The sequence below is a fragment of the Dipodomys merriami genome, unplaced genomic scaffold (assembly GCF_024711535.1).
Source record: "Dipodomys merriami isolate MVZ:Mamm:240054 unplaced genomic scaffold, mDipMer1.0.p SCAF_1157, whole genome shotgun sequence".
Taxonomy (NCBI): Eukaryota; Metazoa; Chordata; class Mammalia; order Rodentia; family Heteromyidae; genus Dipodomys; species Dipodomys merriami.
The window spans coordinates 77,700-103,816 of NW_027202446.1; the positions used below are offsets into that span (position 1 = coordinate 77,700).

General features: G+C 42.4%; 1 protein-coding gene across 1 annotated transcript in view; it reads left to right on the top strand.

Moving 5' to 3' along the window:
- The window catches only part of LOC138822795 (GATA zinc finger domain-containing protein 14-like), a 74,014-nt gene extending 57,636 nt beyond the window's left edge, over window positions 1-16,378 (top strand). Inside the window, exons 2-4 of the mRNA XM_070015719.1 lie at window positions 13,551-14,500; window positions 14,630-15,321; window positions 15,995-16,378. Of these exons, the coding sequence (XP_069871820.1) occupies window positions 13,551-14,500; window positions 14,630-15,321; window positions 15,995-16,378 (2,026 nt within the window). The remainder of the gene's footprint in view (window positions 1-13,550; window positions 14,501-14,629; window positions 15,322-15,994) is intronic.
- The last annotated feature ends 9,739 nt before the right edge of the window (window positions 16,379-26,117 follow it).

Sequence of the window (26,117 nt, forward strand, 5' to 3'; positions counted from 1 at the left end):
TTCTCTTGGAGCTGCAACCGACATCTACAAATGACTATAAAGTAAGATGCAATACCAAGAAGCTAAAAGAACTCTGAAAGGTCTCAGAGAAGTATATAATATATGGGTATTTAGAAAGCTTCTTGAGACATACATAAATATGCTACGCCATATACTTGTTAGGGCATCACCAAGTATGTAGACATCTGTCACAAATCATTTAGCAAATATAAAATTAAAAAGCTCTTTAAAAACAGTTTCAAATGTAAATGCAACAGAGCAAACTTGTTTTAAAAATTATTACCTAGAAGTTGGGCACTGGTGGTTCAGGCCTGTGATCCTAGCTTCTCAGGAGGCTGAGCTCTGAGGATTGCAGTTCAAAGCGAGCCCTGGCAGGACAGTCCATGAGACTCTTATATCCAATAAACCACTGAGAACTGGAAGTGGTGCTGTGGCTTAAGTGGTAGAGAGCTAGCCTTCAGCTGAATAGCTGAGGGATAGCAGTCAGGCCCAGAGTTCAAGTCCCACGACCACCATCACTAATAACAGCAAAAAGTTTTCACCTACGTACTTATACCAAAAAAATTTATCTCAGTAATTCCAAGTTCCCAAACAGTCTCTGCTTAGGTATATCTAATTATAAAGCATAATTCAATGATCACAATTCTCAATATAAGCAAATACAAGTACACAGACTTTCACTTCATCATAGGCTTTCAGGGGACACAAATTCACTCCTTACCTGGTGTCTTTACCTAATCCCCAGCTACGAGATACATATCCACACATGCTGTTTCAGTTCTAGTAGCTCTAGAGAAATGAAGAGTATTCCTTTAGCATACAATTGACACTCTAGTCAATTTCTACATCAGAAAAAGTGGACCATAAAAGTTGTCCCAGGATCAGCCTTTCACAGAGTAATACCATACTGATATGAAGTTGGTTAAATATTCAGACATAATAAACAGATTCATGTATTACTGAAACTTATGTGCAAAATAGTATTTATAAAGTGACTTAGATTTTATAATTCTCACTGTATCTTTCAAAATCTCGTTTCCCTCTCTGGTCAAATTCATCAAAAGCTCTGTTCCCGGGACCACCTGTGCCTGTGCTTAACATGCCCCTCTTGGGCCTCCACATCATCTCAGTTGCCTGTCTCCCTCAAACCTGTCCACTGGTCTAGGAAAAGGTGGCAATGCCATATGATAAGAGAACCCAAGCCTCTGCCTGTGTTCTGCCACATCCAGTCTCCTGGATGGTGTGGTACACCATCAGGCTCTGGTGTGTAATCACCTGCCCACTTTCCCTTCTGCCCATCCTCCTGCTTTCTGAGAACCTCCTTTTTTTCTACTAGGCTATAATCTCCTAAGATGTAGTTCTAAAGGACTACATCATTTTAATTATTTTAACCGTTGTTTATTAACATTTTTATGTGTAAAGTCTTTTCAAAACATTTGCCATAAAATAAAATTACTTATTTAAAAGAGATCCTGGCCAGGTGCCAGTGGCTCACACCTGTAATTCTAGCTACTCAAGAGGCTGAGATCTGAGGAGCACAGCTCCAAGCCAGCCCAGAGAGGAAAGTCAATGAGACACTATCTCCAATGAACCACCAGAAAACTGGAAGTAGAGCTGTGGCTTAAAATGGTAAAGCACTAGCCTTGAACAAAGAAGCTCGCAGAGAGGGCCCAAACCCTGAGTTCAAGCCCCATGACTGACCAAAACAAAAAGGGATCATGAAATCAAGAAATCCAGAGCATTAATCCAGAGCTTCAATACTTGCACCAGTAACATTATACTATCATTTTCTCATGGCTAAGAAAAGCCCTTCTTTCCACAATAGAAAAAACAAAAGATCCCATTTACAATTTTCTTTTCTTGAAAAGAAAAGCCGAAGTACTGATGATTAATTTTGCTTTTCATATAAAAGACTATTCTAAATAAATTCTCTACATTGGCTTTTCCATCCTCTAACGAAATCCAAAACAATTTTAAAAAGGATTTTTTTTCTGATTTAAAATTCTATTCTTTTCCAATTTTCTTTATTAGCATTTAATATAATTTTGAGAAAAAAAGAAATTATTTTTAACCTATCAAAATCCCTTATGGAAATTGGACTAGACATAGAATTACAGAAAAAAAAATCATGGCACAATATGAATTGTTGAAATATAGTCCAAAGGGTAATAATGTTTTAAATAGTTTTTATTGAGATTAAATGATTACATGAAATTCACAAATTTCTCACTATTGTGCAATAGTAATACTTAGTTAAAGTCGTATACACATTTTAACCTTCACAATGCAAAATTGTCATTATCATGGTCTATAGTTTGTGAATTGCATAAGCTTTGACAATACAACTATTTCTTTCAAATCGGGTGATATGTACCTTTCTTTCCTTTTGTTTAGTGCATGCTGCTCCCTCTTTCCCTCTCATTCCCTCACTCCCATTGCTGCCCTTCAGTTACTTAGTTCATTTTCATCAATGTCTGGTGTAGCTGATGGGCCCCTCTGTTTTGTGTTTTCCCATTACCCTCTGATTCTGTGTCCTCCTCCTAGCTTCCCTCAGATGTGCACACATATATGGAATATATATGCATATATATACATCATATTTATGGTCAAGAATATGGAGTCATTTAGAAATGATATGACAAATTAAGTAGTGGTCCCTTGTTTCTTGAGTCCTGTTTATTTTGTCATATCCTTGCATTTTGGTTTTAACATCCACATATCAGGGAGCCATGTGCCATTTGTCTCTCTGATCTTGGCTTACCTTGTTCGAAATGATTTGTTCTAGTTCTACCCATTTCTCTGTGAATGACATTATTTTGTCCTTTCTAATGGCTGCATATTTCATTGTATATAGGTACTACAATTTTTTGATCCATTCACCTGTAGTGAGGCATCTGAGTTGTTTCCAAATCTTAGATATTGTGAACAGTGCTGCAATATACGTGGAGGAGCAAGTGTCTTTCTATCCTGGTTCTTGTTGCTCAGGGTAGATACCTATGAGTGGTATAGCTAGGTAATAGGGGAGGTCTATATTTAGCTTTCTGAGGACCCTCCAGACTGCGTTCCAAAGTGGTTGTATTAGTATACATTCCCACCAGCAATGCAGTAGGGTTCCTCTTTCGCCATATCCCCTCCAGCATTTGTCTTTGGCTGAATTTAGGATGTGGACCATTCTGATTGGGGTAAGGTGGTGAACATTTCCTCATCTGTTTCTTTGCCATTTTTATATCTTCTTCTGAGAAGTCTCTCTTTAGCTGCTTTTCCATTTAATGTTTGGATAGATTTGGGAGGGGGTAGTTTCTTAAGTTCCTTGTATATAGTGGATATTAGGACTTTCTCTGATACATTGCTGGTAAATATTTTTCCCAGTTAATTAGCTGTCTTTCTTGTTGTGTTGCTATTTCTTTATCTATGCAGAAACTTTTTATTTTAAGGTAGTCCCATTTGTCAAGTATCTTTCCAATTTGTTGTGACCCTGGGAATCTGTTCAGGAAGTTCCTGCATGCCTGTAAGTTCAAGTGTCTCTCCTACTCTGTTCTGCAGTCCATTTTGAGTTGATGCTAGTGCATGGAGACTGGTTGGGGTACACTTTTAGTTTTCTGCATGTGTCCACCCAGTTTTCCCAGCACCAATAATTCTTCCCCTGTATGTCTTTGGCTGTTTTGTCAAATATCAGCTGAGTATAGGTATGTGATTTTACTTCTGGATCTTCTAATCTGTTCCATTGTTCTTCGAGTCTGTTTTTGTGCCAATACTAAGCTATCTTTGTTATTATGGTTCTGTAGTAGAGCATGAAATCTGGTATCGTGATCCATCCTGTGTTGTTTCTTTTACTTATAATTGCTTTGGCTATTCTAGGTCTTTTGTAAAACAGAAATCTTTAAAAAAATTCTACCCAAAACTTGAACAGCAAACACATATATGGAAAGTAACATCAGGGAAAATCAGTCCTATATTTATAGAAATCTAAATCAGATAACAATAAAACACAAAAGTCTTTTCAAATATATTAATGATAGAAACCAAGCCTAAAAACATCCCTGTGTTCTGGTACACTGTAATGCTTGAAAACAGAATATATTCCATATACATTTCCCCTTTGCTTTTTTGTTGTTGTTGTTTTGGGCTTACTGTTTGTTTGAAACGTGGTTTTCCTAATCTAACCCAGGATATGAACTTGAAATTATCCTGCTTCAGCCTCATAATTACTAGAATATCAGGTGTAAACCACCATACCAGGTCTTCTGTAATTTAAAACCTGATGAAATGAAATAATCTTGTACTCAGGAAGTTTAATATTTGACAAACTCAAACACAAAAGACAGAAAATAACAAATGGTTCAAGAATCCAGAGCTTGGTGCCAGTGGCTCACACCTGTAGTCCTAGCGACTCAGGAGGCTGAAATCTGAGAATTGTGGTTCAAAACCAGCTTGCTCAGGAAAGTCCATGAGATCCTTATCTCCAGTTAACTACCAGAAAACCAGAGGTAGTGCTGTTGCTCAATGTAGTACAGAACTAGCCTTGGGCAGAAAAGCTCAGGGACAGCTGTGCTCAGACCAATTTCAAGGCCCAAGATAAGAAAAACAAAATGACACTTCCCTACATATTTTTCACATGACTCATTAACAGGAGACCACTTCTAGTGCTCCTACCAAATGTAAATGGCAGTGTTCCTCCAGGAAAAAAGAAATCAGAGAAACACAAACCATGGTGTGTGTTACAAAAAGAACTGATCTACACTCTATTCCTGATTAAAGAACGTAGACCACCTCATGAAATTTGAATGCAAATCAGATAATTTAAAGAATCAGGTAACAGTGCTATATTAATATTAACAATTGTTTTTGACACTCACACATCGTACTTTCAAATGACAAAGAGAAAAGTATGTATGTAGAAAAGGAGAGAATGATAAAGCAAATATGTTAACAAGTTGATAATTAGGGAATCCAGATGAAGGGTATAAAAGAATATTTCATATAATTCTTGCAATTTTTGGGGGTCCAGTAATGGGGCATGAACTCTCGGCCTGGGTGCTGTAACTCAACGTTTCAGCTCAAGGCTAGTGCTCTACCACTTGAGTCACAGTGCCATTTCCGGCTTTTTTCTTTTTGCTTATGTGGTGCTGAGGAATCAAACCCAGGGCCTCAGGCATGCAAGGCAAGTGCTCTACCACTGAGCCACCTTCCCAGCCTCGCAATGTTTTTTTTATAAATCAAGTTATTTTAAAAGAAAAAAAGAAAAGGTCAATACATTGTCTCATATCCCTGTGCCCCTACCATTACATATGTTATTTCACAGATTTTCATGTCACAAAAATCTATCTTTTTCAAGGCTACCCTACTTATTATTTTAAAAAAAAGGTAGCTGGGTGGGGTTGGGAGATAAGGAAATGATGAAAGGGTGACAGGAATCAAGATGTATTGTATTCAAAAGCTGACATGTTCAATTGTACTTTTTAAAGTTCCGTACTTTTTAAAAATGGTTGAAATATGGGCTTTTGCCTTTGAACAAAATTTTCATTTTTTTATAGAATAAAAGTCTGAATAGAGAAAAAAATACATAAACCTTTCAAAAATATAGTTCTGATCTAAGAGGATTTTCATATATAAGTAGCCATTACGGAGAAAATTTGAAATAATCACCAAAAATAAAGTGAGCTTTTCCAGAAGTTTCTCAAACCTTGTGGCAGATCCACCAGGTTGTAGATTGCTGTTTTATGTGTCCCTTCTAGTTAGTCACCACACCCCTTCAGATGAGCTGCTCTCTACTACATGTGCTTTATTCACTTAATGTAATCAACTCTAGCAGGGGTGAGGCACATTTGACTCATGGGTCATTTAAGACCTGAAAAATCATTTGGTACATTACAGATTATAAATATCCAAAGGGACCGTGGCAGAAACAGGTTCCTCACCCCAGCCTTATAAAGCCATGTTCTTTGGCTAAGACATTGTTTAGGACAAGGTCCTAAATGAATTTGGTAGTCAGGAAGTCAAAACACTTTGAGAACCTTGACTCCCTAGACAAAGAACTATCTTGCTAACAGAAGGCATAAGATAAATAATAGCTACCTTTGTAGAAGGCTCTGCCCTGATTCAGGAGACAGAATGCACCAGCCCTATGCCACACTTCACACCAGACAACTTTCCAGAGATTGGTATCATGTATCATATTAGACTTTTTTTCATTCATCTCATGATAGTCTACTTAGCAGATCATAGAATTAAGAATCTGTTTTAATCTGCTTAGGAGTCTGAATTCATAATGCTAAATCAAAACCCTAATTATATCCCTATTCTAAAATTAGCTCCTTAGTCTAAAACTTCATGTACGCATTATCCTGCCCATGTAATTGTAACCCCTCTGTACAGTATGTTCACAAATAAAATAAATAAATAAATAAATAGATAAATAAATAAATAAAAAGAATACAGTACACCCATCTGTTTTGGTTTTGTTTTGTTTTGCTGTACTAGGGCTTAATTTAAGGTCTGTAGCCATGCTACAAAGGCACTCTACTTGAACCACGCCTCGAGTCCCTTTTGATTATTTACTTGTTTATTTTTTTCGGTGTCAGTGTTGGTGCTTACACTCAGGACCTTGAGCTTTTACTTACCATTATGTTTTTACAGCTGCTTCTCTATTAGGTTACACCTCTAGACTGGCTAATTAGAGAAAAAATATTATGGATTTTACTGCTTGGGCTGACTTCAAACTGTGATCCTCAGATCTTAGCCTTCTGGGTAGCTAGTGTTACAGATGTGAGCCACTAACGTCCAGCTATTTTGTTACTTTTGTATTCTTGCTTTTGTTTAGGCCAGCCTGGACCCCATATTTATGCTTCCCACACAGCTGACAGGCATGTACCACCACCCCCAGCTTTTTTATTTTTATTGTGTAAAAATACCGTACTGAGGGGTTAGAAATGCATGGGCAAGGTAATGAGTACATTTCTTATCAAGCATTGTTGCCCCCTCCTTTGTTTCCCCTTCCTCTCCCTTCCCATCTCCCAAACCTCCCACCCCCTCCGGCCAAAGTTGTAAAGTTTGTATTTCGACATAAGGACTTGTACATCTCATTGTTACAATGACTCCACCTGTATTCCTATTTAAACTATTTTGTGTGTGTGTGTGTGTGTGTGTGTGTGTGTGTGTGTGTGTGTGTGTGTGTGTGTGTTATTTTTGTGTTTTTTCCCTTTCCCTCCATAAATTGTACCAACATCAAATACAATGAAAATAGGGGTTATACCGTGGGGGAGTGACATAGAAAGCAACAAAGAAATCATCTTATAAATATGTTAGAAACAATTACAAGAAAGAAAAAAACGTTTGAATCCTTATCTTGAGATTCATTTCACCTAACATCAACTTATCTGACCTTTACTGCTTGTCTCAGACATATACTAGTTATTGCAAATAAGCGAAACCATGGGACCTATGTTTCTTTGGGCCTGGCTTACTTCAGTTAATATAATTTTTTCCAAGTTGTGTCTTGCATAACAGCTATGTTAACTGGTGTGAAACACAGAGTGCTTCTCATAGTTACAAGAAAATTATTTTTTTCCTTTACAGTGATACTAGACATTGATCCTAGGGCCTTGTACATGCTAAAGTGCTCTACCAATAAAGTACCTTCCAAACCTACAGTTAAATTATTATTTACTTATTTTTGTTGATCATGGGGCTTGAACTCTGGGCCTGGGTGCTGTCCCTCAGCTCTTCAGCATAAGGCTAGCACTCTACCATTTGAGCCATAGCATCATTTAATGTTTTCTGGTGGTTAATTGGAGATAAGACACTCAAAGACTTTCCTGCCCAGGTAGTCTTTGAACCGCAATTCTCAGATCTCAGCCACCTGAGTAGCTAGGTTTATAGGTATGAGCCAACAGCTCCAAGCACCACAATTTAGTTTTAATTATACAACTGGTCCTGAATCTTAATATAAGGTAGTCTCTGAAATACACGAAGATCTTTCCGGTGAAAAGTGTTAAATAGAATTGGCTACTTATTAGGATAATTACAAATATCATGAAAACATTGCATTCTCCCTCGAAATTTCCAAAGACCAAAGCAAATAGTGACAGATATTTTCCACCAGAAACCAGTTGAAAGAGGTCAAGACTGCAAGTGAATCCACCTTGCTTTTCCATGCTGGAACTGCAGCTTGAAGTAGGTGATGCAAACATTGCATTTTACCAGCCCTTTCCAATTAAAGGCTGGCATACGGATTTTGATCAATGATCTAAACATAAGCCTAGAGAAGAAAAAGTATACAGTAAAATTTCCAGCAAGAGTTCTCATAAAATAGTTGCATTTTGGCTGAGGAAAGCAAGCTGAAACAGCCTCTGATGGTTCAAGAATATACTGAGCAAAGGGCCTCTGGAAGGTTTCTGTACAGATTTGGACAGTGGTTACATCCATTTCCATTGGGCAAGCTTCTGATTTCCACATTCTGGAGGATTAATGTTTCCGGTGTATGTCAAAAAGCATATTCCGAAGTGCTCGACATTTCTCTATTCTAAGCATTCATTCAATCTCCAGACTAAATTTAAAATGTTTGAGTATAGAAAAGCACAGACCTTCATAACAGGGCTAACAGGAATTTGTGTAGATCTCTAATATTCATTATATATAATTTTAGTACAGTAACTACATAGATGGAAATTAATGTGGTGCTTGCTGCTATAATGCACTTGAAAAAGAACTACAAAGATATTCTAAGTATAAAATTAAATATAGATCTCAAAAGCCATTTTGCCTAGACTCTAAATGGACAGATAAATTGGTAAGTGCACTGGATTACAATGTCAAGCAGGAAGTAGACTGCATCCCAGTTTTATATCACTTAAGTTTTGAAAAAAGAAACAGCACTATGCATTTATGTAGTTAAATTTGTGCATATAAATTCACATTGCTGACAGCAGGAAAAATAAAAGATCTTCATCCAGTGTCATACATGTTTAAAATTTCCAACTCAGGGCAGGACTGAAGTTCATTGGTAAAGTCCTCTGGCTTGGCTTGCTTGAGGCCCATGTTTGATCCACAATATGATAAGAAAAAAAACATGACAAAATATAATTTTAAATTATAAAACAGTGAAAAGTCAGCTTATTAGCAGTATTAGCTGCAGTGTCACACTCTTCTAAAGGACACAACATTTTCATTTGTTTAAAAAAATGAAGCTAGACATGAAGTCATGATGGCACACACTTCTAATCTCAGGTATGTAAGAAGCATAGGGAGACATCTATGTCTGAAAAATAATGAGGCCATCAGTTCCAACTACTACAGCCAAAAATACACAGATAAGTAAATAAATGGAGAACCCTTGCCTCGTTTAACTTTGTATTTGTCTAATTTGAGAAAAAGTAAGATCAAAAGTTTATTATCTCATTTGTTTAAATAAGGTCATACACTTACTGACATACGGAATAGCATTTGGTTTTCAGCATCTTTATTTTACTGACTTCTGATTCTCAAGTAGCTGTAGGGAGCCGAGGCGATACTCCGCCCACTCCCTTGCAGCTTTGAGGTAACCACCCCAGACGGTGCTTGGCGGGACACCTGGGCTGTGCGCGTGCGCGAGCCAGGTAGAGTCCCCAGCCAATCCCATGACACCTGGTGACGGTGAAAGGCAGAAGACCAATGATAGAAAGACCCATGTTCCTATTCCCTATATAAGCGGCCATGTTTGGGGTGCACGCTCTCTCGCGCCCAAGCTCTCCTACAACTAAAAGGCTCTCCAATAAAGCGTGATCTGAGAAGACTCCTGGTGTGGTGGTCGTTTTTCCTCGCTGGTCGAGTAGACGGTCGCTACAACTGGTGCCGAAACCCGGGACCCGTGCGAGAGTCCGAACCGGAGCCAGAACTCAACACGCGGAGAGGGGACGTCGGTAAGTATCCCCCGGTATGCTGTTCACTGTAGATTTAGATATTTATTGGTTGCTTGCATTGCTTCTTCCTTTGTGGCTTGTCTTTTTGATGGTGCGCATTTGCCTCGAGGAGGGAGGGTTTGATTTAATCCAGGAAGGATGCAAAGTACTAACACGGCATCAGGATAGTCTATCAGAGTCAGCATCCAGTAAAGGGGAAGAAAATAGGCCTAAAAGACAAAGGGAAAAAAAGACAAAAGGATCCTAAAGAATTAAAGCAGGAGGGACTGCAGCCCTCACAAAAGGAGAAGGGTCTTAGGGAGGAGGGGGTCTCAAGGAGACCCCCATGCCCTTCTTTAAAAGCAAACCGGTTCTCAGCCCTACATGTGGAAGGGCGGGACCAAGAATGCAGTGATCTTATGAGTGACTCAGAGGAAGAAATGTTAGAGGAGGAGGGAGAACAGCTTGATCCAGCTGATAGTGAAGACTTAGAAGAGGCTGCGGCGGAGTATGAGGCAGACAGATATGGGGGGTGGCACCCCCTAGGGGTGGGAGTACCGCAGCAGCCAGGAAGAGGAAACGGAGCTGGCCCTCACCCATCGGCCCCCCAGCCGTGCCCGCCGGCAGGGCGGAGTCATTTTATAAAAGGAAGCACCTGGTCGCGGCTGGTGGCCGCTTTTCCAGTTTTTGAAAATCCAATTACTAATGAAAGAAATTTTGAGCCGGTTTCCTACTTCCAGCTTAAGGATTTAGTTGAGGCAGTCCGGACTTATGGGGTGACGGCCAATTATACCACTGCCTTGCTTCAAAGGCTAACTATTAATGCTATGATTCTGTGGGAGCAAAAACTGTTCAATATTTTCCTGAATTAGTGGCTAAACAGGCAATTTTGATTCTGAGAGAAAAAAAAAGGCAATTTTGGGTATAAAGTATTGTTTAATGCACTTTGCAAAAATTCCAGATAAATTAATTATTCCATACACCCGTGAGCAAGTTGAAATTTTAGCAGCCACAGTGGATATGTGGGCAATTCTTGTTTGCTCATTTCCAAATGTAATTGATAACCATTATCCTAAGCATCCTCTGCTTGCCATAGTTAACAAAAATTTAGTGTATTTTCCTGTTGTCACTTCAAAGGAGCCATTGGTTGATGCCCTGACCATCTTTACGGATGGATCAAAATCTGGACAAGGTGCCTTTTTTGTTCAAGGACACAAACAGCCGGTAGTCTTTAATTTTCGGCCGAATGCCCCACAGGCTGTTGAATGTTTAATTGTGCTTGAAGTTTTTTAAAGATTTGATCAACCTTTTAATTTATTTTCTGATTCATTATATGTTGTAAATGCCGTTGCTTCTCTTGAAGTTGCTGCTTCAATTAAGCAGGCCAGTACAATTTCTAATGTTTTGTTACAGATTCAGTCCCTTATCTTAAACAGAAAACACCCTTTTTATATTGGACATATTCGCGCCCACTCTATGTTGCCGGGCCCGATGGCAAGGTGTAATGATTTGGTGGACCAGGCAACTCGGGCTGTGGCTCTGGTCGCTGCTGATCCTGTAGAATTGGCAAAAGACTTTCATAGATTGTATCATGTACCTGCTAATACCCTTAGGAAAAGATATAATTTGTCCAGGCATGTGGCAAGAGATATTGTTAAAGCCTGTAAATTTTGTGTTACCTTTCTTCATCCTCCCCATGTGGGGGTAAACCCCAGGGGGTTGAGACCAAACCCCCTATGGCAAATGGATGTTACTCATCTGACAGAATTTGGTAAGTTAAAATATTTACATGTGTCTGTGGACACCTTTTCTGGTGTCATTCATGCCACACCTTTGGCAGGAGAAAAGGTGTCTCACGTCAAAATACACTGCTTAGAAGCTTGGGCAGCTTGGGGAAAGCCCCTTAGTCTCAAGACGGATAATGTCCCTGCTTATACTTCCCATGGTTTTTGCGCCTTTTGCACACAAATGCAGGTTGCCCACACCACCGGATTGCCCTACAATCCTCAAGGACAAGGTGTAGTGGAAAGAGCTAATAGAAGCATAAAAGAAATGCTTCAAAAACAAAAAGGGGGAGTTGCTGAGTCCGCGTCCCCCAGGGAAAGACTTTCTCTTGCGCTCTTTACCCTTAATTTTTTAATTCTAAATGACAACGATCAGTCTGCCGCAGATCGGCATATGACAAGAGACTCCATGGATACTAAAGACATGGTTATGTGGAAGGATGTTATTAATAATAAATGGTATGGACCGGATCCGGTAATAACGAGATCCAGGGGAGCTGTTTGTGTTTTTCCACAGAGTCAAGAAGTACCTCACTGGGTGCCAACGAGACTGACCAGGCCGGTGGAGACTGCAACAGAACCCCCTCTTGAAGATGCAGCTGATCTTCCTGCTGTTAGCAACAGTGCTAATAGCAATCCCTGTGATAGCTAAACCGATGATGCTGTGGGCTGTTACAATTTACTGACTGGATTGCCTCTGCGGTGTCCTTTTCCAAAGAGCGGGTGGGAGTCAGAATGTTTTTAGCCTGCTGCTTGGGAGGATGCGTGGTCTGCCTATGGTTGGTCTGTCACCTTCGAGCCCAAACCAGAAGGGACAAGGTTGTTATCTCGCAAGCATTAGCCGCTTTGGGGAGTGGATCCTCACCCCAGATTTGGCTGTCGGCCCTAAGAGGCAGTTAAGCCTTACCATTCTGCATAGCCTTAGCACCCCGAGGGATCAGGGGATCCCATTGCACCGGGACAGGTATGCAATTTGCAATTTGGGACAGGGTGCTAGGCAAGTGCACTGCACTTGAGGGTCTCATCCCCTCAAGAAGAGCATGCTGGGTTGCAAGTGGGTTGATGCCCAAGATCCCACCTCTGCAAAAAAGGCATCGGACGGGCCTGGTCATCACTGGGGAAGGCGCCCCTCAGGCGAAGGCCAGTGCAAGGTCCTCTCATTAATGTCTTAGACAGAGGCCCAACCTCTACTCTTACCTGTTGCCATAAAACAAAGAAGGGGGAACTGTAGGGAGCCGAGGCGAGACTCTGCCCACTCCCTTGCAGCTTTGAGGTAACCACCCCAGACGGTGCTTGGCGGGACGCCTGGGCTGTGCGCGTGCGCGAGCCAGGTAGAGTCCCCAGCCAATCCCATGACACCTGGTGACGGTGAAAGGCAGGCGACCAACAATAGAAAGACCCGCGTTCCGATTCTCCTATATAAGCGGCTGTGTTTCGGGTGCACGCTCTCTCGCGCCCAAGCTCTCCTACAACTAAAAGGCTCTCCAATAAAGCGTGATCTGAGAAGACTCCTGGTGTGGTGGTCGTTTTTCCTCGCTGGTTGTGTAGACGGTCGCTACAAGTAGCAAATTGATTTGCACAGGTAAAGGCAGAGTCATGATTTGCACAAGTCAAGGTACCAGTTCTTAAAATTTTCTGATAGAGCTGGAACTCACACTTTGTGTGTGTGTCTGCACACACACACATGTTTGTGTGCATGCTCAGGCCTCAGCTCTGTCTCTCAAGACTTCAGGCTCAGAGTTGGCACTCCACCATTGAACCACAGCCCCACCATGGTTAACTGGATGTAGAAGTCTCCTGGACTTTATTGCCAGGGTGAATTCAAACCTAGATTCCATCTCAGCCTACAAAGGACCTAGGAGAAGAGGCATGAGTCTCTGCTTCCCAGAAGCAGTGCACAAGTATTGACCAAGCCAGGAACAGGTCAAATAAGCTCTGCTAATGATGACAACTACACATCTAACATCACTACTCATAACAGTGACAACTACAAACCTAACCTCAATAATCAGAACAGTAACAATTATACACCTAACCTGAATACAAAGAACAGTAAGAAGAGCGACAACTACACACCTAACCTCAACACTCAGAACAGTCAGAACAGGGAGAACTGTAAACCTAACCTCACTACTATGAACAATGACAACTACATACCTAACCTCAGTACTCAGAACATTCCCAACCACATATCTAACCTCAACACTCAGAATAGTCAGAACAGTGACAACACACTTAAACTCAATACTCAGAGCAGTGAGAACAGTGACAACTGCATACCTCACATCAATACTCAGAACAGTGACAAATACACACTTAACCTCAACACTCACAACAGTGAGAACCACACACCTAACCTCAGTACTCAGAACGGTGACAACTACATATCTAACCTCAGCACTCAGAATTGTGATAGCTACACACCTAACCTCAACACTCACAACAGTGACAACCACACACCTAACCTCAGTACTCAGAATGGTGACAACTACATACCTAACTTCAATACTCAGAACGGTGTTAACTACACAACTAACCTCAATACTCAGAATAGTGACAACAGCAAAACTAACTTTAGTACTCAGAACAGTGACAACCACATACTTAGCCACAGTACTCAGAACAGTGACAACCACACACCTAACTTCAGTACTCAGAACAATGACAACTGCACACCTAAACTCAACATTCAGAACAGTGATAACTACACACCTAACCTCAATACTCAGAATAGTGACAACCACACACCTAACCTTAGTACTCAGAATAGTGACAACTACACATCTAACCACAGTACTCAGAAAAGTGACAACTGTACACCTAACTTCAATATTCAAGACAGTACCAACACACATCTAATCTAAATATTCAGAAAAGTGACAATTGCACATCTAACCTCAGTACTCAGAACAGTGACTACATACCTAAGCTCAATACTCAGAATAGTGACAAGTACACACATAACCTCAGTACTCAGAACAGTGACAACTACACACGTAAGATCAGTACTCAGAACAGTGAAAACTGCACACCTAACCTCAATACTCAGAACATTGACAACCACACTGCTAACTTCAATACTCAGAACACACAACAGCACACCATACCTCAACATTCAGAAGAGTGACAACTACATACCTAACCTCAGTACTAAGAACAGTGACAACTACACACCTAACCTCAATACTCAGAACAGTGATAACTACACACTTAACCTCAACACTCAGAAAAGTGACAGCAGCTCACCTAACCTTAATACTCCTAACACTGACAGCAAACCTAACTTCAACACTCAGAACAGTGACAACTTCACATCTAACCTCAATATTCAGAACAGTGACAAAGACACACCTAACCTCAACACTCAGAACAGTGTCAACCACACACCTAATGTCAACACTGAGAACAGTCTGAACAGTGACAACTGCACACCTAACCTCCGTACTCAGGATAGTGATAACTATACACTTAACCTCAACACTAACAACAGCAACAACTACATATCAAACCTCAGTACTCACAACAGTGACAACTGGACACCTCACCTCAACACTCAGAACCCTGACAACCACATACCTAACCTTAATATTCCTAACATTGGCAACCACACACCTAACTTCAACACTCAGAACAGTGACAATTACACATCTAATCTAACCTCAGTAATCACAACAGTGATAACCACAGACCTAACCTCAACACTCAGAACAGTCTGAACAATGAGTACTGCACACCTCACTTCACTACTCAAAACAGTGACAACTAAGCTCAACACTTACAAAAGTGACAACTACACATGTAACCTCATGACAACAGCACACCTCACTCAGCAATCAGGGAAGAAGGGGGAGGCAGGTGCAAGCGCCGTAGGTCAGGGCGGGTAAGGTGGAAGTGGTTTCTGAGGTGCCCTTCCCCTTCCTGCACCAGGCTGTGGTCTGATGAGGCAGGAGGCATCTAGAAGCTTGGAGGTGACAGGGTTAGGAATGCCTTTTTAGAGCAATCAGGGGTGATTCAGGACTGCAAGTGCTGCCAGGCCAGCGTCAGCTGGAGAACTGGAGAACTGCAGCCCTGCCCATGTCCTCTGCCTCCCGCCCCCTGCACCCTTCGTGTCCCTGCGCCCCACCCTCCACTTTTCCCCCCTTTCCAGGTCACCCCCTTCCCTTTTTGCCGGTCCCCTTTCACACTGTGCACTGGCTGGGATGGTGGTTGCGCAGCACCAGCCCGCTCTGGACTTGTGCACAGGCCCCGCGACCCCCCAACTTTGCCTGACTCCAGGGCCACCTGAGGTGCAATCTTCGTGGCCATGAATGCTCTTGACCCTTGCAATGTCTCCAGGGCTCCCACCCTTGCTGTGCACAGTGCCACGGACTCACGTGGAGAGTACAGGCTGCTGGCCAGGTGGCCTTGAGCCCCAAGCCCCTCTTCTCCTACCTGCGTACCCAGTCGGGGCTGTCTGGCCATGGCACACCAGGCGCTGGGCTGCTCTTGAGCTCCTTCTGGGACTCCCTGCAGCTGCAGCCCATGCCCAGCCTGGGGACTGAGGTTCCGGCCTGGCCACACTCGGCCACCCCAGCCGCCAGGAGCCGTCACTACCACCTGGTCATGCATTTGGTGCTGCAGCTGCTGCTGGCACCAGAGCTTGGCCTAACGCAAGAGATTGAATGGGTCCCACTCTTCCTCCAGCAGCTGGTGGAAGCAGTTGGCCACGACCCAGCTTAACCTCTCCTGCATTGTGTTGCAGATGGCAACCATAGGGCACCCCAGGGAGCCCTTATCCTGCCAAGGTTACGGCGGGCCCACCATGGGCAGTCCAAGCAAGCAAGGCTCAGGGAAGCCTGTGGTGAGGACCCAGGCTGCCTGCCTCTGCCCTCCCTGCCAGGCCTGTTCTAGTCCCTCTCTGCGCTGCCACTACCACTGCCTGCCCAACCGCAGCGAGACAGCCAATCAGTACACAGAGACACGTCCATTCCCTAGCCTGCGTGCCAGAGAGCCTAATCACATGCTGGGAGGCTGTTACATCATAGGACCTCCATGCCCCACCCTGGCCTGTTTGTGAGAGGCGGGCCAGGGGCAGAGCCACTGCAGATGGGCACAGGTGACCTGGGCTGCAGACCCATTGTACGCAGCCATCCTGTAACCCCCTGGAGCTTGGGGTATGTTCTTGTCTGCTACACTTCTGTGAAGGTTACCCATTCACTTAGTCATTCAACAGCCCTGTACTTGGCATTTAGAGTGTGGTTGAGGAGGCACCAGCTACTTCTTGTTATGAACCTTAGATCTTATTCTGCATACTGAGGAAAAAAAAGAAAGACAGAGTCCTCTTCTAACTCCCAGTGCAAGTGTCTAACCTGAAGACATGACTCTTAATGCAAGGAAATGGCCATGAGGACGTGACTCCAAGTGCAAGGATCTTGGCACGAGGATGTGACTCCCAGTGTAAGGGTCCGACCATGAGGACGTGACTCCTAGTGCAAGAATGTGACCATGAGGACGTGACTCCCAGAGCAAGGATCTTGCCATGAGGACATGACTTCTAGTGCAAGGATCTGACCCTAATGATGTGACTCCTAGTGCAAGGGTCTGACCATGAGGATATGACTCCCAGTGTAAGAGTCTGACCATGAGAATGTGACCACCAGTGCAAGGGTATAGCCATGAGGATGTGACTCCTAGTGCAAGGGTCTGACCATGAGGATGTGTGGGAAAGCTTTCCTTTGGAAATGAAGGTTAAGGTGAAAGTGAGAGGTGACAAGGGGCAGATGCAGATGACTTGAGGTGGGATGGAGTGCAAACCTTATTAAGCTCAAAGGAAAGCAGTGTGACTGGGACGAGAATGATTGAACAAAGACCACATTTTAGTCCTCATTCCAGAAGCAGTGCCTTAAACACAACCAATTTATATTTGAAAGGCCCACTCTAGCTGTGCTGTGAAAAACTAGACTGGAGTATCCAGGGAAGAACTGATGAGGTCACTTGGATTTAGGATGGTAGCAGTAGATATAAGTAACAGTGACTAGATCAGCAGGACTTGGACAGTGCTTGGTATGGATGATAAAGCTGATGTGAAAATTCTTTTGCCAGCATGGGCATCTGAAATGGGAATGCTCGTCACAATTAAATGCAACAATGGGAAGGGACCATGAGTTCCATCTTGGGCATGTTGAGGTTGGTGATTTGGATGGTTTTGTTTTTCATTTCAGATAGCCAGTTAAGGCTTGGAGCTCAGAGATAGAGGGGTTTGCTACAGGAAATCTTGCCCACGCAACTGGTGGCTGCCCCATCTTACAGCCATCACTTTCCCTGACATTTTGGATTATGTTCAGGCATCAGGTGACTGTAGGAAACAGGGGAAATGGGGCCCCTTCCAGCCTCAACCTTCATTAATCTTACATGATTCATTGTATTTCCATTCCTTTGCCAGCAACTGCTGAAGTATAGGTTGCCTTGAATATCTGGCAGAGCTGATTGGAGGGGAAAATTCAGGGTAATATTTTCTTACACCTAAAAAGTAATTGAAGCTGAGTAGAGGTGGTATGCCTAGCATCCTAACTACTGAGAAGACTGAGATGTCAGGATCATGGTTCAAAACCAGCCTTGGCAAACAAGTCTGGGAAAAACTCTTCTCTCTAACTAACCCTTTATTGAAACTATAAATATGGAGAAAACCTAGATCCTGAATTGTATCCAACTTCCAACTTAACTCACTTGGGAAACTCCCTACCTCCCTTCTTGTCACTAAATAAACTTAACAATAAAATATAGTGGAAAAAAAAGATTATATGGCCAGAAGGTATTTTTCAGTTGATTTGTTTGTTTGCTTGCTTGCTTGCTTTTTGTTGTTGTGGGGCTTGAATGCAGGGCCTGAGTGCTGCCGTGAGCTTTTTACCGTAAATATTAGTGCTCTACCAGAATGAGCCATACTGGCACTCCTGGTTTCTGGGGGTTAATTGGAGATAAGAATCTCATAGACTTTACTGCCCCAGCTGGCTTTGAACTGTGTTCTTCAGATCTCAGCCTTCTGAGTAAGATTACAGAAGTGAGCCACTGCCTCCTGGTTGGACAAAAGGTTTTGATGCATGCAGTGATATAGGCTACCTTTGCAAACACTGTACTAACTAAAAGAAGGCAGAGATAAAAGGCCATTTATTGTATGATTTCACTGATATAAAATATCTATAGAATAGGCAAATCTGTAGGGACAGAGTAGGTTAGTGCTCCCAGGAGTTAGGGGCAATATAATGTTGGAGAATTACTCCTTAATAGGTCTTCTTTAGGGCAAATAAAAATACTCCAGAAATCATGCAATAGTAACACAAAATTGTGAATTGCTAAATGTCACTGATTTACACATTTTCACATTGTGAAAAATAATAAAAATTTTTACTACAACTTAAGGAGAAAATGTACTTTGTACCCAGATCAAGATTTGAGCCCTGATCCTGACACCCATTAACTCTGTGATTTTGCTCAGGGGCCATTTTAAATTTTCTGAGGATTTGTTTTTGTTTCTGTTTTGGGGCTTGATCATAGAGCCTGAGCACTGTCCCTGGGCCTCTTTGTGCTCAAGGTTAGTGTTCTACCACTTGAGCCACAACTCCACTTCCAGTTTTTAGGGTCTAATGGGAGATAAGAATCTCACAGGGACTTTTTTGACTAGCCTACATCAAATCTCAATCCTCAGATGTCAGCCTCCTGAGTAGCTAGTATTACAGGTGTGTGCCACCAGTCCCAGATTCTGAAGATTTTTTTTAATTGTGCTGGAACTGAGGCTTGAACTCAGGTCCTCTCATTCTTGCTTGGCTTTTTTTGTCAAGTTTTGCATTCTACCACTCAATCCACACCTCTACTATTAGCTTTTTGCTGGTTGATTGGAGATAATAGCCTCACGACTCAAACCTTGATCCTCAGATCTCAGCCTCCTAAGTAGGTAGAACCACAGGTGTAAACTACCAGTGCCAACAGAAGATTCTTTTTTTTTTTTTGGTCTGTTCATTTTTGGTAGTTGGAATTGAACCCAGGACATTGTGCTTGCTAGACAATCACTTTGCCACTGAGCTACATGCCAGACTGAATATTCTTTCTTCAACAACGTTAATACCTATACAAGAGACCATACATTGTGAAGCACAGTGGTAAGCCAATGTTGTCTCTGGTACCTTTAAGCTGCCACTATACCACCATAAAACCATCCACTTAAGAGAAGAGGCTATTGTCTTCCCATTGGCCTTCTGGACTCAGACCACTTCCCCACTTTATTCCTATTCTCCTTCCAGCAATGTTAGCATACAAGTTCTTAGGGCTTGTCCTATGAGCATTGCATCTTAATTTCCAAATCACAAAGGACCATAATAACTGTAAGTAAACCAATGCTATTTGCTTCAGGATTAAGAACAGCTTTAAGATCGCTGAAATGGAGATAAGTTGTCTCTTGCTGATATTATCTGGTCACTTGTTTCTAAATTTACTGTAGACCTTATAATAAGAGGTCTCACATATTTTACTGATCATTTTTCTGCTCAGAGGTTGCAATCTTAAATACATTCATGAAATACAATCAGACTGCATTAGCATGAGTTATTTAAAACACTGCTTGATGTGATTAATTTTGCAAACATCAAATAACTCAACATGTGAAAATGATCTGTAGTAATAATAATAAGTAAATACACACATCCCCATAATGTAGAAAATATATATGTAATATTATATACATATCTCAGTGGTTATTACTACCAATGGATGTACAGTGAAGCTAAACTGTACACAAAATGTAAAATGCTTTGAGTTTCAAGAGTTTCATTAAATACAATGTAAAATTGCCAAGTACCAGTGGCTCATGCCTATAGTCATAGCTATTCAGGAGGCTGAGATCTAAGGATTGTAGTTCAAAGCCACCCAATGGCAGAAAGTCTCTGAGACTCTCATTTCCAATCAACCACCAAAAATGCCCCAAGGGGAGCCATGGCTCAAATGTTATGCTGAAAAGCTTAGGGACAGTGCCCAACCCTACATTCAACCCTGGGTGCCATAATCTTCAGATAGACTTAGAATTTAATTCAATTGAAAGTTCAACTCTCAGTGGTTACTCCTTTCCATTATATCTTGGTGAAGCCAAGGAAGAGCAGCTTCAGTGCCTTGAAAGTCACCTTTCATTCTGTAATTACTTATTGTCTGGATGAATAATTTCTTGTTTGTGTGTCTTTGCTCATGGCAAATATTTTTAATGTGTTAAAATTATATAAAGGGTTAGGTGCCTGTGACACATTCCTGTAATCCTAGTTACAAAGGAGGCTGAGATCTAAGGTTTAAGGTTCAAAGCTAGCCCATGCAGGAATGGCCATGAGATTCTTATCTCCATTTAACCACGAAAAGCCTAAAATGGAGTTGTGGCTCAAGTGGTAGAGCACTAGTCTTGAGCACAAATGCTCAGGGACAGCACCCAGATCCTGAGTTGAAGCACAAGGACAGGCAAAAAGAACATAAAAATTCAACAAATTAATATATGACAAACAAGATATATCACAAGATCAAGTGGATGTGATACTGTTTATTTTTACTGGTTATTGCAGCTGAACCTTATACAGTGCCTACTAAGTTCCAGTTGTCCTTGTGACCTGTTTGTGTAAGCCATGTATCTCCTTAATGACATGCATGCCTTCATTTGCCCATGTTCTGTGGCATGAGTGTTCTAAGAGGAAGAGCTAGGTCTGTCAATCCAGGGAGAGTGTCCTGAGTCTGCTCTCCTAACCTGGTGCTTTAGTGATAAGCACTGAGCTAAAAGTTGGGGTTTTAGTAGTGCAATATCTTCTTAAAGACCTATTTACAGTAATAGTGGAAACCAGTGGTCAAGCCTGTAATCCTAGCTACTTAGGAGGCTGAGATCTGAGGATTGCAGTTTGAAGCCAGCTTGTACAGACAAGTTCATGAATCTCTTATCTCCAATTAACCATAAAAAAAACAGGAAAAGAAGTATTGCTCAAGTGTTAGAATACCACCTTGAAAAAAAAGGTAAAGCCCCACAACCAACCAAAAAATAAAAATAGAAATGAAGGAAGAAGAAGAGGAGGAAGAGGAGGAGGAGGAGGAGGAGGAGGAGGAGGAGGAGGAGGAGGAGGAGGAGGAGGAGGAGGAGGAGGAGGAGGAGGAGGAGGAGGAGGAGGAGGAAGAGGAGAAGGAGGAGGAGGAGGAGGAGGAGGAGGAGGAGGAGGAGGAGGAGGAGGAGGAGGAGGAAGAGGAGAAGAGGCTAGAGCAGGAGGAGTAAGAAGAGAAGAAGGAGATGGAGGAGGAAGGACTATGTAAGCAAGGAACAAACAATGTTGTTAGCTGGAGGTACTGGTTTTCAGAAACACCTTCGAAGCAGACGTCTGTAGGAGATCCATAATTCTATCAGTAATCCAAATTATATAAAGGAGCTAGTGGGGACAGTCAAGATACGTAGATCCTCCAAAATATTGTTTTGATATCTGAAAACTATACCAGCTCCATGATAAGGCTGGGATGTCTAAGATGCTGAAATATGGCTGCCATTCTACTTCTATTTAAGTTTAGAAGTAAGCTAATACGTTTCTCCTCCAGCAGCATTAGTTGGGCAGTATGCCTTGAAAATATGAGCTGGTGGTGGACATTTCATTTTAAGGGTATAACATTCTGCCCCTGGACCCTTCAGGATCATGTTCCTCTCAAAAGGTAAAATCTTAAGACTCTCCACAGTCTTAAAATTTCCAACAATGGTCAAGAGTCTAAATGTAAAGCCTTTTATGAGACTCAGGGAACTTTAGACTCCTGTAAAAAAAAAAAAGAAAGAAAAATCATATATACTTCTTCTGGGTTCTGATGCTCACATCTGTAATACTAGCTAGTCACGAGGCTGAGATCTGATGCTGCTTGTGATTCAAAGGTAGCCTGGGCAGGAAACTCAGTGAGACTCTTTTCTTCAATTAACCACTAAAAAGCCAGAAGCAGAGATGAGTCAAGTGGTAGAATGCTAATCTTGAGCATAAAAGCTCTGGGATATTATCCAGGCCTTGAGTTAAGCCCCGGGACCATTACACAAACACACACACACACACACACACACACACACACACACACACACACACACACACACACACACACACACACACACACACACACAAGAATTTTTTGTTGTTGCTGGGCAATGGATGAATCTGAAGTGAAGCAACCAGGCTCAGAAAGATAAGGAGCTCATGTCGCTTCTCATATGCAACTCTTTTTAAACTTTTCTTTGTTGCCAGTACAGGGTCTAGATTTCAGGGTGCTGTCCCTTAGTTTTTTCACTGAAGGATAGCCTTCTACCACTTGAGCTACAGCTCCATTCCTAGCTTTTGGGTGGTTAATTGGAGATAAAAATATCACAGTTTTCTTGCCTGACTGGCTTTGAACTACAATCAGTCCTCAGTCTCCCAAGTGACTAGAATTATGGGCATAAGCCACTAGTGCATGGAACATATGTGGATCTTATACCTAAAACAAACATACTGGTCATACCAAACTGACTAAAATATAGTATAAGCTAGCATGACATATATCTAGAGTATAAATATAAATATATGTGTGTGGGTGTGGGTGTGGATGTATGTATGCCAAACCAAACTGACTAAAGTATGGTATAGGCTAGAGTGAGATTCCATGGCATAACCCCATCAAAAAGCTAATAGTTTAACAAATGAATATCAGGAAACTGAAATGTGTCTTGACTAGAGCATGTGGATGCTAATGGTAGGGGAAAAATGAATAGAGAGAAGAATGGTGGGAGGATGTACATATCAGTCTCAATATATGTATGTGAAAATGGAACGTGGAAACTGAATGATATAAGCGGGTTTGGGATAGTTGGAGGAAGTGAAATTAATGGAGGGAGAATGCTTGTACAAGATACACTGTGCACATATATGGACACGTTAAATCAAAACTCTTCTGTAAAACTATTTGAAGGTAACAATAACACACATGGTAAAAATTGGGCAAAATGCATCCAGGGTCACAAAAGGCCCTGTGGATATCATGAAAGGTACAAGGAGAAGATGCCCAACACTGGTGATTAGGGAAAAGTGGATCAAAATCGATTTCAAATTTATTAAAGTGACAAAAATGAAAAGGACTAATTGTGCTAGATTCTAAGAGGTGATGTGCTTAGAGTGTCCCGGAGTTTTACAGAGCAGAGGCTTGGTCCCCAAATGCTGGTGCAGGGAGATGGTACACACCTCTAGTTCCCAAGTGTATGCCAACAGAAGAAGGTAGGGACAGACACACCTATGTTCATAAAACATTGTTCACCGTAGTCAAAGAAGCCAGAAGCAACCTAAGGACCTCTTGGCAGGTGATTGTACACAGAGAATACCACATGAATGCGCAGTGGAGTATTTCCACAACATGGGTTTACATGGAGAATATGACATGCGCACACAGTGGAGTATTGACACATAGTGGGCTGTACACAGAGAACATGGCATGCACACACAGTGGAGTATTTACACACAGTGGACTGTACATGGGAACAGAGCATGTGCATGCAGTGGAGTATTTACACAGAGTGGACTGTACATGGAGAACACAATATGTACATGCAGTGGAGTATTGACACATAGTGGACTGTATACAGAAAATGTGGCATGTGTATGCAGTGGAGTATTGACACATAGTGGAGTGTACATGGAGAACATAGCATGTGCATGCAGTAGAGTACTGGTCCTGGGAAGGAAAGTAAAAGGCTGACTGTTGGACCTAGCATGGCTGTTCCTGAGACCTGCTGGCCCTGCGCCCTTCCTCATGGATTTCCTGGGAACTTTGTCCCCTTGTTCTGGCTGCCTGAGACCCCGGCCCAGCCCTCAGCCCCTCATTACAGCTGCCCAGGGACCCCTGTTGGCCCTGGCCACTCATCTCAATATGCCTACAGATCCAGCCCACCAGCCCTGGGCCACTCACCCTCCCAAGACCCAATGTGGACCCCAGCCCCACTGTCCAGGTTGCCTTGAGACCATGTGTGGCCCTTGGCACCTGACGTCCTTATCACCAGGGCTGGTCGACCTTTGGCACCTCGCCCGGGGATTTTCCCAGCCTCAGCCAGCTGGCTCTTGGCCCCTCACCCAGAACATGTCCGGCCCTCTGCCCCTAGATCTGGTCTGCCCAGACACCCTGCCATTTGCACCCCCTCCCCCCTTAGAGGCTCAGCATGTTCTGAGCTGTGCACTCCACCTTGAAGGGGTTCCCTTGGGGCTCAGGGTGGCCCACTAGGAGCTTCTCTCTAGTAGGTAGACTCATGAGAGTACTGGTGTGGCCAGGCTGTGGGTGGCAGGCTTCCTGGCAATGTTTAGATGTCTTCTCTAAAAGACATTTTGTTTTATTTTGTGAGAAATGAGACAGTGTCTCAATCAAGCCCAGGCCATCCTTCCACTAACTTTCCTCCTGAGGTCACTGCCACACTGGGCTCATTTCTTTGACATGTTTGAGGGGCACTGTGCCTAACTCCCAGTGTGTTGCTGAGGAAATGCCTTGGGTAGTTGGCAGTGGGTAGGAGCAGCTACAAGGCCTGTAAGTTGATGAAGTGGGTGAGCAGCCTGCCCTGGCACCTTGTTGCTAGACTGAAGGCATTGGGTTCCCAGAATTTGAACATGCACAGTGCTATGTTCTGGTGGGTTACCCCAGGCAGGTGTCAACATTATGTAGAAGGGGAGGACTTAAAATTTACTTCTCATCCAGTCTTGACAACTGAATGGATTTAGGCTTAGAAGTGGGGGTAGAGTGACAGAGTTCAGTTGCCTCTGACCACATACATGTGTTCATGTGTCCATCCTCTCTTCCCATCCCATTCTTTTCTTTGTGTTGTGTATAGGGAACTGATGCTATAGCCCTTGTTAAATGGGGAATTCAGAGGTAAACAAACAGTCTTCTTTAAGTACCTTGAGAACAAGTCTTGCTGTGTGCTTTAGGCTGGACTTTGACTAGCTGTCTTCCTGCCTCTTCTTCCCGAGTGCTTGGATTATGGGGTGCCTGGCTCATTTATTTTATTTTTTTGGCAGTACTGGGGTTTGAACCCAGGGCATTGCTCTTGGTATACAGGCACTTCAGCCTCTGAGCCACACCTCCCACCTTGGCTCTTTTTCTGATAAGTTCTCACTTCCCCCTTCCTTATACCTATGTCTTCCAAGGATATCAGATTACAGGAATGAGATGTCATACTCAAAGGATCCAATTTTTAAAATCTTTTGAAATATCCTTGTGAAAGAAGATTTTAGGACGAGATTCTTTGTATTTTACTCTAAGCTTGCTGATTAGCCTACCTTCTTTTGGTTTCTGATTGTTTTCATTAATTTATCAGACATAGCCAGAAGGAATAAGCAGATCCTACAATGGCTGGAAGATCATATACATCTGACCTTAGCTCTCTTCTTTCTTCTCTACTTCTACCTCTGTTTAGCCTGCTTTGAGCTTGAATTAT